We start from the raw sequence: 13,000 nt of genomic DNA, 5'->3' as shown, positions 1-13,000 counted from the left end.
GAGGTTTGTCGTTTACTCCAGATGGGAGTACCTGTTGAAGCAATTTCATTCTAGGAACGAAATGCGCAGTGTTTGTTTTTCCTTTTGGCTAAGAGGAGCAGTTAATGACGATGCACAATGACTTTGTTTCTTGCGTCACATTACCTTCATTTTTGATCGAGCTTACTAACATGTCCGATGAAAAAAATACTCTCAGCAAGTTGGTATTATGCTTGAATATCCAACCCTGGGGTTAATTTGTTTCCTGTTAGTATTGTGGATACTAGGCATCAGTCCAGAGACATACCTGAGCTAGGGCAATATAAATGCAAAGACTTTTGCTTTCCCATGAAGAAATAAATTCTGTTCGAATGAATTAAAGACAAACAATGAAATACAATGATGCGCGGAGGAAGAATGCTCTCGGCAACTCAGAGCTGGTTGCTGAACCAAAAGACACCGGTCTTGCCGGAACGCGGATCGGACTCGACAAAGAGACACTCGTTCGCCTCCCTCCACATTGCCTTGATGATGGGAGTGCGATCATACTGGTAATACTCCCCAATAACAGGCCTTATGGCCTTTGTAGCCTCCACCGCATGATAATGCGGTAGCTTGGGAAAGAGGTGATGCGCAACATGAGTATTTGTAAAATCATGCAAAATCCAGTTCAGAACAACGCCAAAGTCCCTATCCACCGTCCCGAGGGCACCTTTTAACCATTCCCAGTCCGAGGAGTCATAGTGCGGCAACGAAGGGTGAGTGTGCTGAAGATACGAAGTAACCACAATGAACGCATTAGCCACCATCCAAGGAAGAACATAAAGCCCCACTATAGCGGCAGGAGAGAAGACCGCACACAGCTTGATCAGTAGTCCGGCCATGGCGAGCACGGCTACGTCAGAGACTATCACCTGCGTCCTCTCACTGTTCCTGAAAATGGGACCGTATGGGTCGTAATGACTAGCAAAGCGGTCGTAGAAGCGACTTTCGATGTTAAATGCGAGGTAAAGAGGCCACCCCAATGTAAGCGCCACTAGCCATCCAATAATACGTCCTAAAGGGTTTTTTTGGTACTTGGCCATGGGAGAGAGCTTAGATTTCGTCTTGGGCACCCAAACCTCATCAAGCTCTATGTTGTTTGTATGAGTATGGTGGTGCCTGTGGCTATACTTCCAGGAGAAGTACGGGATGAGAAGTGCAGAGTGGAGAACAAGGCCGACCGAATCGTCCATGGAAGGATAAGGGGAGAAGGCGTTATGGCCGCATTCATGGCCCAGTATCCAAATTGCTGTAAGCACTGTGCCCTGTGAGAGAACATAGAATGCCCAAAGAATGGTGTGGAGATACGGAGGAAAGAGAGGAATAAGGGCCACGGCGAAATAGACGAGTCCAGTACAGAGAGTTAGATCTCTGGCGAGATGGGAGAGGGAGCGTATCACAGAGCGTGAGAAACAGTGAGACGGGACGGATCTCTTGATGTCGCCGAGGGTGAACGGAGGCTTCTGTGAAGGAAACCGGTGGGTTGGCGTCGACTCCGGCAGTTTCGTTCTTGACAGTGAGATAATACGGTTGGGCTCCTCGGTGAACAGTCTGCCTCCGGCGCCCATTGTCTCTGAATGAGCTGGCTGCTTAGGAAAAAGAATGAGAGAAAAAGTGAAGTTTGTAGGTGTACTTATAGTTTTCTTATGCTGTCATGGTAAATAAAGCGGGTTTTCAGTCCATGCAGGCGGCCATCAAAGTTAAACGCCGTGATAGACATACTTTGCACCAGTCAGGATTGGTGGATAGCGATTAGCAAATTTCGTACTCCGACTATGCTCCTAACCCTTGAACCATGCAACAAGTCAAATGTTTCGCAGTTTTCGTGTACTTGTAAGTTTCTTGCTTCGGCGGGCAGGGACGCTTATGGTCAATGTAGGCGGTGATCAAAGTTTGACATTGTGGGAAACACACGTTCGACTATTCGCGAGTGATGGATGCCAAGCGGGAAATTGAAAACGTGTTGGACTAAATGCTTTAAGCATTGAAATATGGGGTGATGAGAAAACCTTTGTGGGTGTTGTATTTCATTCGAAATATAAGGGGGCCCGCTTTCCAGTTTCAGGGCGTACAATAACGGACAAGTCCTGATGGCTTTTGATATCAGCGGGCAGTTAAAGAATACTCAATTTTGTCACGGGATACCAATATTTCGTTAATTATTTCATTCATAGAGAGCACAGAACGGCTAAATCAAACATTGTTGGTTATATGATTACGTTAAAGCTTAACGAAAGAATATTAAGAATTACAAAATTCTCCGCGCGAGTATAGGCAACATTCCCACCGAACAACTAATCTATGCGCCTTTAAACCGCGGAATAAAACACGGAGACATATAAACATAATACCTGGAAGAATAGCTGATTAAAACGCTCCATATTGGCTCATAAATCTTTAACGCTCGCTATGCCCTCTAAAACTCGAGAAAAAAATCAGATAATTTATCTGTGCAAGTACCGATTACTGCAACTTCTTGCCCCCAACTTTTGGCGGCTTGTACTTAAGTATCTAGTTATCAAGAAAGTCATTTGCATAAAGATGACTCCTCTTCAAAAGTGTCTTACTAAATGCAACACAAAAAATGTAAGATCATTCGTGATATCAAGCATGCTTGATACTCGAAACAAAGCAATAACTTTAGACCAATGTTCGATGCTGAATTAATAAGGAATTTATTCGGAGAAGCACCCTCATCAGCATCGTCCTTGACTAGCGGCTGGGATTCAATATACGATCAAAGATAGATGAATAGGATTGTACGTTATTCAGGATTAAACTTTAGGATTATCACCGTAAGATGAAATCACCATAAGGCAATAGGCCCTTAAACCTTACTAATATATACTCTATAAATACCAACCAATGATTACATAATATTTTTTTGACGAATACAACGATCGTCAACGACCAATTCTTGGTGTCATGATCCTTCTCTTCTGCCTCCTTATTCCTTCTATTCTTCTTCTTCTTCATCATCATCTCTTCCCAAGTTATTTCCGCCACAACTATGATTACACATTGTCATTGATTTTGCTAATATGTGCGAGTGTTTCATACAAGTAACAAACCAATTATTGTAATATTATAATTAATGTTACATATTTGTTTGCATTAAAATGATCATATATATGTGTTATGAATATTTGATTGATCAAATCTAGTTTTGGAAAGATAGTCTACTCTTTTTTTGATTTTTTTGAAATTTATACAAATATTTAAACAAATAAAATAATTTCTAAATGGGCCATTTTCCAAATAAAATAGTTTTCATGATTGAGTTTTACTGATTCAGAAGGAATATCAAGCTAAAATTTGGAGGGTAGTTTCTTTTCTCTTTCCTCTTCCTATCCACGCCATGGATAAAGAACAAAATATGTGAAACTATGGGAAAAATCTATTGAATTTATTTTTAAATTTCTAAGCATAATAAAAGAAAGTGTGATGGCGCAGCACCAGCAGCAGCACCAGAAACGTCTTTGGAGACGTCATCGTCATCCCCGACAGCACCGGCAGCAACCCGGGATACGTCTTCGGAGACGTCACCGTCGCCCCCGACACCGCCAGCCGTACGCGTTCAGCCCGCTCGGCAAGCCAAGGCAACAGTATGCACGCCCGGATTCAAATATCCCGGGTAACGTACTCCTTATCATCGCTTCTATGTTCTCGTTTTGTCCGTCGTTTTAGTTTTGCTTTCGTCATTCGTCGTTTTTCGACTCGTCATGGTCATGTGTAAGGAGGGAGGTTCGTCCTATAAGGATCTCCCCTCTCCCGTCTTCGTCCTTCATCGTTGTTTTGTTTTCTTCAAGGTCGTAGGTTAGTAGCCTGTTTTATCACTTAGTTTTTGGTCTAATGGGCCAACTTTCCCTTCCCCTATATAAGGGAAGAGAGTTGCCCTAAACTGAGAAGTCGATGAATTTTGAAAGAATGAATGTTCGTTTACCCATGGTGAAGAATTAGGGTTACGGATCTGGAGAAGAAGACGGAGGAAGAAGAAAGCAGTGACGAGGGAAGAAGTTTGCTGAAGAAAGGGGGATCTCCGCCGCTGTTGCCCTTCAGGCCGTCGACCTTTCCTTCGCCTCTGCCAGGACGTCACCCGGGCCTCCTTCCCACGTAGTTGGCGTAGAGCTGAGTGCTCGCGAGTCGCCGCGGTCAGCCCGCCGTGCCCCCGCGATCGCGGTGACCTCTGTGCGTGCGTGGCGCAACGGCCTCTACGCCGATCAACAGCACCACCGTACTGCGGTTTTCCCGTCCCCCTGCTCCGGGAACGTCCGCCCCCTTCTTCCCTTTGCTAGGCCCTCCGTGCTCCTGGTTGACGAGAAGTTTCACCAGCCCGACCGCCGGTCGCTCGCACCCGCCGTCGCGCTGCCGGCGACTCTGTCGGTCAACGCCGGTGCAAGCGCGCACCGTCGCCCTGTCTGCTCCAGCCAGCCGCCGACGACCCACTGCCCGATCTGCACTCGACCGCCCCTTGGCGCCCTACGCTCGCCATCGCAGAACGGGTCTGCCTACCGCCGTTTGCACCTGCATGCGATTATTCTGCCGCGAGCGAGTGCAACACTGCCCTCGTGCCCCCGACAGCCTTGCGCCCGGTGTGCGCACCCCCGCCGTACCCGTGTGCGCTCCTTGCGCTGAACGTGCTAGAGCCGTGCGATTGCCCCCCTTGACTGGACATTCTGCGACACCGCCGTGCCTCCGAGTGCTTCCTGGACCGCCCTTGACGTGCCCAACGCCGTGCCTCCTAGTGCGTCCTGCCCCGCGTGTTCCGTCCACGCCCCTCCGGTCGAGCTGTACACCGACCACGCCCGACCAATTCGGTGCCCCGAGTTAGCAAGCGACGTCACACCCCTAGACCCCTCGGGCACTAGACCAACCATCCTGCTTGAAACGATGCCCATGACCTGAGGCGACGACCAGGTACATCGTTTCCTAACCCGTCTTTTCTTTCTTGCAGTAAGCTTTCTTTTGCCTCTACCGCGCTCGGGTTAGACATAGGTGAGGGTGACAGGACGAGTGAAGATTACGTATTATTGTGCGTCTTACCTGGTTTGGTACGAGTCGGGTCCGCCTGACACGTGCGAGCAACATCCGGCGGGAGATATCCCGTTCGGCGCCATAGCAATCTCGTCCCTCCAGACGAGGGTCAGGAGGTCTACCTACTCATCTCCGGGCGACCCCGTCGACACCCGGACGTCGGCTCCCCCTTTGCTCGTTGGCGACTACCCGTACAAGACCCCTACCCGGAGCATTCCATCGTAGGTCATCCTCGTAGGATACCCGTGTTAGACGACTGCCCCTAAGTAGGCGTCGCGCACCGTCGATCTTGACACCGATCCCACCCCCTCGGTGACTGCCGGACCTCGTCCCAGACGTTGTCCTGCATCAAAGTGAATACAAGATTCCCTAACTTTCTTGGTGCAATTCATTGCATGAAGCGTGGAGAGAACAAAAAGTGGAGAAGATGTATTTTACAACAAAAAATTAACATGATCCTGATGGAATATAAGGTCAAATGACTTTTTTAAATCTACACACTCATCCTGTTCAAAACACCAATTTACTTATATCAATCCATTCTGGCCAATTTTTTCAACACATTATTTACCGTGTTCTACATCCCACAACACCGTCAGGATCCATAAATACTTTGAGATTGCATCCGATGCATCAGGACTGGGTATTGGTGGTGTTTTGATTCAAACAAATCATCCGTGTGCATCTTTGAGTGAGATGTTTAATAATATCAAGCTCAAATATTCTGCATGTGATAAGGAGTTTTATGCTATTTCTCATTCTCTGCATCACTAATGCCAATCTCTGCTTTCAAAGGACTTTGTTCTTTATTACTATCACGAGGTGTTGAAATATCTTCACTCCCCATAAAAGTTAAATTGTAGAAATGGGCATTGGGTTGAGTACATCCAGTCAAATACCTTTGTTTTGCATCATTAGAAGGGGATAAAAAAATAGGCTGTGGATGCATTGAGTGGGCGAACCTGCTTGCTATATGTTATGAAAGTTAAAGTGACCGGTTTGGAACAGTTGAAAGTGTGTTATTCGGAATGTCCATTTTTTCCCTTGTCATCTAGTCCATAGAGGAAAGTCCTATGAAGAAGATTAATTGTATTGTTAAAGGAGGTTTTCTCTTTTATGATTTTTGCCTACGCATCCCACACACATCTAATAGTTGTGGGATGATGTTATCATGATATAATGACTTCATTATATTATGAAGGTTGAGGTAAGTCTATTGCATATATGGGGTATCAGTTCTTCTGGCCTACAATGAATTGTGATGTGGCAAACATAATATCAAAGTATTGAGTGTGTGCCTTATACAACTAGGTTAAAGAGAATACCAGACTCTATATTCCTCTCCATGTCCCTCATAGACCATAGGACGATTTGAGCATCGGCTTTGTCTTGGATTGCGCACACTCTTAAGCATCAGGATTTTTTCATGGTTGTTTTAGATCGTTTCTTTAGTGGCCCACTTTATTACATGCTCTGAAAAACTCTGCCATGTCTTGTATTGCCCATCTCTATTTTAATCAAGTCATTTGCCTCCATGGTTTTCCAAATAGTATAGTGTTTGATAGATATGTTCATCTGACTACCTATTGTTGGAAACTCTTAGGCATGTTTTAGGTACTAGGCTCAAATTTTCTACAGACCTTTAACAACAAACCGACTGTTGAATTCAGGCTGTGAATATGAATTTTCAAATAGAGTTTGCTTTTGTTCAGGGATAGCATTAAATTTTGAGACAATATGATTCCCTCCAAAAAGGTTGCCTACAACACATCTGCCAACCTTACTTTCGGCATGAGACTTTTTGAAACGGTCCGTGCTCACCCTTCTCACAAACTTATAGATCTGATTTCTATTTCCCCGCATGCTAGCTTCTAAATCGATGACAAATCATTCACAAAATATTAGAAGTCCATATAAGGAAATTTATCATTGCATGACGAGTAGAACTGCATCATATAAATGGGCTGTATATTCACACCATTGTTTTTGAGAATTTAACAAGGTGATATGGAAGCCTATAGGGATATTCCCCAAGGTAGGGTGTCGGGTTTTAAAGACCAAGATCTAGATAAAGAAATCATAACGATATGCTGCGGAAGACTTTTGCAAAATCGCATGGCATCGATAAAATCATGAGATGAAGTATGTGTGCACGGATCTCATCAGTGCTTTCTTAGCTGCAAAAGTGTGCGGCTTCTAGATGTATCTACGTGGCCCTCGATGATGGAAATATATGTGGCCAACAAGCCAATCACACATTCTACATCTCGTTCCATGTTCATTGATAGAACATATTGATTATTGTGCACTTGTGATGCTTATAATAAATCCATGGATACATGATCGGACTTGGTGAATTCCGATGAGATCGTGATATGGAGATCACTTATCTTTAAGCATGTGTCCTAAACATTCCTATTCGAAGGGTACGCGAGAAGGACATCGAAGTATCCAGAAAGAATAGCACGATCTAGCCTCACTCATATGATGAGTATGGCCGGTCCCATAGCCATTAGTGTTGAGACAATAAGGATATATAATGGGTGCTCTTTAGTAGAAAGAGTTCATTGAATTGATTCGTATGAATCCCTGAATGGTATTATACATAACTGTCAATCAAGTTGATTCACCTCACGGTCGTGTAAGTGGTCCATAGACCTGAGACACCAAAGACATCTTGTGGACGAACGGTTGTACATTGACTATGGCCAACGAGTCTCTAATCATGGGATTTTAAATGGTCTTAGTTTGGGTACATCAAGAAGTTCACGAAGATGATTGAGTCGTCAAGATGGGATCGTGTAGCCTCAGTATAAGAGGTGACATCTTAAGGAAGACGATGCGATAAAGTCCTTGGCCACGGCAGTGAAATATCAGAGAAGAGTTATTTGATGATTTCCGAATGCATCAGTACTAACTCGGATGACCGATAAGGGTTTGACAATTAACTATACCCTAAGTCATCCTAAGAGCATCAACTGGATGAGGAATATAGGTACATGGTAATTGATGATGTACAAGTTCCCTCAGTGAATCGATACACACTCCTTTGTATCTTGTGGAGCACGAGGTGTAGCTTGGCACCCCACGTGGTGGAGACTCAACCTATCGATTGGGTTAAATCGATCCGTTATTAATTAATATATATGATGATATATTTAAATAAATTGGAAGGCCAATAAATGTTATTGGGCCGTTGGAGTCGTTAACTAGAGTAATACATGGGCCTACATAGTCACACACAAATGGTCTTGGGATGTCAGTAGATATATTTAAGTTTTGGGGTTTTATATAACAAGAACTACTTAATATAAATTGGGAAGGCCCTGAGCAAAATTCACCTAGGCCAGAATTTTTCTAGGGCTTCCCCTTTTTCTCCCTTCTCCCCACACCTCTTCACTTCTGTGCGATTGGGACGGTATAACAATGATGACAGAGGCTGAACAGAATTTGTAGGATGAATGAGGAGATTTGACATGCCAAGGATCTTGCGAATACGTATAGAGGCTGCACACTTGAGTGGGTCTACTCATCTTTCTCCAGAATCCAAGAAATCACGGATGTGACCCGTGCATAGGTGCTTTTTTTAAATTTTAATGATGACATTATATTCCATAATAAGTCTTCCCTTGCATGGAATCCTCATCTTTGTTCAGAGAGGCTCTACAACCCAACATACTCATCACTCTATGCTGCTTCACCTCATTTACCATTTGGATTTGGAGCTTTTATTTTTTCTAGAGTTATTTTAAGATACTCCTATTGTCCTTGACTAATGAAAGGGATTGCACCATTATAATCTTCTTCTGATTTAAGTCTTCGAATTGATTGTGTTTATTGATGGTCTGTTTTATCCATCCTTAAGTGACTTTTAGCAGTACCCACCAGCATCATCCCAAGTCATACTCTATCACCTTAGCTTTCCATAAGCTGAAAGCTCAATCTTTTTTTAAAAAATTTGGCAAAAAACACGGTGTTGGGTATACCCAACGGACAGGTTGTGCCTGTCGAGCGATCCGTTGTGCCCTAGATCCCCCACGGGGTTTTCTATATTAAGTGGAGTGTTTATAACCATTTATAGGCATGGAGTGAGCATAGATATACCAATTACACACAGACCCTACTAGCCCACATCCACAGTGATAAAAGAAAAAATATACAAGAGATGATATCGAGGCTGCTCCTAGAGAAGCCTGTACGCTTCCACATCGTGCGCGTGTCCTTCAGATTTGCTGCTACATAAAGTATGAAGGTCCTTCGCCCATCTTCGGATGTGAGCATGCAGGTGCGCAGAGAGACATCAGTGTGACAGGAGGTCACACACTCTCACTGCTAGTACTCCATACGATACACCACTCTCAGGGGCTAACCTTTGTTAGGAGGTGACACATGCAGAGAGCAGGCAAGCCGAGACTCTTATCGCGATGACGACCACGAGCTCCACGAGGGAGGTCCTTCTAGGGTATGAAGAGGGAGGGGGTGCGAGAGCATACCACACAGTTGGCGAGGCTATCTGTTGTTTGGTTCCCCTTGGACAACTAGTGGCGAATGTTGGTCAGTGCATGACTTCTTGCCATATGCTCTGGAAATGCCACTATGAGCATGAGCCTGCACTGAGCATGTTCACCAACCATTGTGAGTCCGATTCAATGATGATATCATTAAGGTTGCGCTCCTCATAGAGTAGCAAACAATCACGTATTGCCGTAGCCTCGGTTGTTGTGGTAGTCTGGACTCCATAGAAAAATGAAAAAGCAAAAAGGATATTTCATGTGTGATATCATAGAATACCATTCCCATGGCTGGTCTGGTTTTCCTTTGACTGCACCATCCACATTGAGATTTAGAATGTCCTTTGGTAGCGGGTGGTAATGGACAATCTATAGCCAAGTGGTGATGGGGGTCAAGGCCACCGGGACGTGCCGAGTGTGATGTAAATCACAGGTAACTAGGGAGCTCCAGGCAATGGGTGGAACAAGGTTGTGCTTGCATCGTTACCATTGCTTGACGTGTCACATTACATCATGTGGTCACATGGGAGACCCTACAATACGAGAAGAATTTTGCCCATTATGATAATATAAATATTTAATTTGTAAGGCCAGTGAAGGTTATTGAGAAACTAGAGTTATTAGATTGATAAATGGGCATAGAGGGTCCCATACAAATAGTTATTTTAGACATATAAGGATATATGTAATGCTTAGGGTTTTTATTAAAACTCATACTTAATATACGTTAGTTTGAGTGGCTAGGTAATAACCTAAGAGGGGAGTTGAATTAGGTTCTCTATCTATATTATTTTTATTTTTTAATTAAACTACGATATGTCCATGTAAGAAACGAGGTAGAAGAAATGGGAGACAATTTTTTTTTAAGATATCAGGGGTATCCATTCCAAGGTGATGATGTGCCCTAATCATGTCTGTGAATGCCCCCAAGAAAATCACTTGGAAATAGGACTAAAAAGGATAACAAAAAATAAAACAAGTTGATGGAGTTCTATCTGCCACAGAGCAATGTCTCTTGACCAAATTATATAATTATGACCTCCTCAACATGATTGACCACAAAGATCTAGCACAAACAAGATATTTATGAACAATATCTTCTCCTCACCAACACTTTATATGAGAACACATTAAGTAGTATTCAAGACAAGATATAGTTTCATGTACTTCAACAATAATATTTTTAGATCAGAAGTTTATTAATTCAGATGTAACAATTTATAAGTATAATTATGACTTCCCTATAGTAATACTTCACTATTTGTGCTTGTTATTTCCTCAAGTCCTCTTCTCGTCCTGTTTTCTCTTTGGATGAAACCTCTTGATTTGTGTTTGACCTTAGGTGCTTAAAACTCAAAGATATTTTTCATTCCTATACCAAATGATGCCTTTTTACCATGAACGGTTATGTATAACAATTTTTCACAACCGTTATGTCTTAGAAAATGTTCAAAATGGAATCATATAACTCTCCAGAGATCTATATTTCCGTGTTCTTAGTTAAACGCCCGATTTCTCTATGTCCAAGTTCAAACCACTGTAACTCTTTCAAAACTCAACCAAAAGATGTAATTCCAAGTTTTTTTGGATTTGTATGGATGTTAAAAGCTATTCATAAGTTGAATAAAATCTCGAAATCAATATTAATATTATATTGAACACGTCAGACTTACCTGAAGGTTGAGGATGTATGAATTTTGGGGGCTAACCTTCTTTCCTTCGAATATTAATTTTCCTTGTACCAAAAGTCACGGTTCTGAGTTCCATAAACTTGGATTGAGTAATAAACAACTATTCTCAAATAATAATGCTAAAAAACTATTTAGAAATTTCTCAAGGGATTGAAAGATCTCTCTAGCGTTTGGACTGCAATTTTCAAAGGAAAAGGAGATGGTAGATATAAATTAGGAACCAAAGTGTATATATGGACTTCGAAATCTGAATGGCATAGTTGTAATTTTTCAACAGTCCAAGAGTCATCTGTACTGATTATGATTAGAAACTATAAAAAAATATTCACTTTAATTTCAAATTTTTATATTTACTATTTTGCCATAAGTTCAAAATACCGTTCAAGTGCTAATAACAAAAACTAACCGTTATGCCAAAGATTTAAGCTTTAAAATAATTCGACACTTTTATGTATGTTGGCCACATTATTATAATCAATATATCACCATTGGATGTGAATATCTTCATGTAATTTTCATTAAATCATCGTTAAATTCAGCCTTAAATACTCAAAGGTAGTAATAAGGAATTTGAACAAGTTATCAAAGCAATCAAATGAAGTCAAATTCAAACAAATAGTTGGGCAGTGTCAGAAAATATGTTTATCTTAATGTGTCAGAGTTAGGACAAATGCTTGAATCTGATGTGTGCTGGCCTCAATGCTTGGAGCAGAACAATGAGCAGCCTTGATCTCTTGCATTGAAAGTGTTTGCAATAGCTTAAGTATGCATAGTAGGGGTTAGAAGAGAGGGTGGGGAGGCAGCCCCATCGTGAAATAGGATAATTGCATTGATATCATAAAGACCTTCCATCATATTCATGAGCATTACAGAGGGGAAGACGAGGGATGATACCTTGCAACGAAACGAGGCGCAACGCACCTTGGTAATGTCGCTCTAATGCCTTGCGGCCTGTTGCCCTACACACGCGCGCCCGCCGGCCTAGACACTACACACGTTCCCCCAGGCCGGGCACCCCATGCCCGTGGGCGTGGCAATCACACACACCATCCCAGCCTTGGCGATTACACACACTATCCCAGCATTTATGATCACACGTGCCATTACTACCCACGCTGACACCTATTGCGTGGTCTGCTTGGACGCCGCTGTGCTCGGAGTCTCAATCTGGGTGTTGCGTGCCCAACGCTACCTCCAAGAGCAACCCACGCCCGCACCTTCTTGGCGCTCTTTGTGCGCCGATGGCTTAGTCTCCTGGCAGGATGCTTCCTACCCCGCGCCCCGCACACACGAAGCGTGTGGCACGTGTGCGCAATCACACGCTCAACCGCACTACTCCACATGCAGTGCCATACCACTATCACCTAGCTTGCATGTCCCACTCCCGTGATGTGTGGCGCCCGCGCGCAGGCTATGGACGGCCTTTGCGAGCTTCCCCAGATCCATCGTGTGTGAGCGTTGACAGGCACGTGCACCATAAGGGCGATGGCCTAAAAGATCCGGGTTCGATGTTGTCGTCCGTAGTGCGTGTTGTGATATCGCACTATGGACCTCAGTCTCCAAATCATGAGTCCCATATATGCACATGTCCCCATAGTTAGCACGTAGTCCTCTGTGCAGGAATGCCGCATACACTAGGGCCTTAAAGCCCCTATTGCATAAACCTATCAACGCTCTCATCGACACCAACTAAGCTGCTTCGTAAGCCGCAACAGGTCCTCAAATTGCAACAAATCTGAGTCG

The 13,000-nt window shown here is 43.5% G+C and overlaps 1 protein-coding gene across 1 annotated transcript; it reads right to left on the bottom strand.

Annotated features, from left to right (window-relative positions):
• Positions 1 to 410: 410 nt before the first annotated feature.
• Positions 411 to 1,589, bottom strand: LOC144702937 (delta(12)-fatty-acid desaturase FAD2-like). Its single transcript, XM_078574963.1, has one exon. It carries the CDS (start codon positions 1,587 to 1,589, stop codon positions 411 to 413), a length of 1,179 nt encoding a protein of 392 aa, XP_078431089.1.
• Positions 1,590 to 13,000: the final 11,411 nt, after the last annotated feature.

This window comes from Wolffia australiana, chromosome 5, assembly GCF_029677425.1.
Source record: "Wolffia australiana isolate 7733 chromosome 5, ASM2967742v1".
In the NCBI taxonomy this organism is placed as follows: domain Eukaryota; kingdom Viridiplantae; phylum Streptophyta; class Magnoliopsida; order Alismatales; family Araceae; genus Wolffia; species Wolffia australiana.
The sequence above is the reverse complement of the archived record's forward strand: the minus strand, read 5'-3'. Positions and strand labels throughout refer to the sequence as shown.

Coding starts and splice junctions, on each gene's coding strand:
- LOC144702937 (XM_078574963.1), bottom strand. CDS start 1,589: ATGGGCGCCGGAGGCAGACTGTTCACCGAGGAGCCCAACCGTATTATC.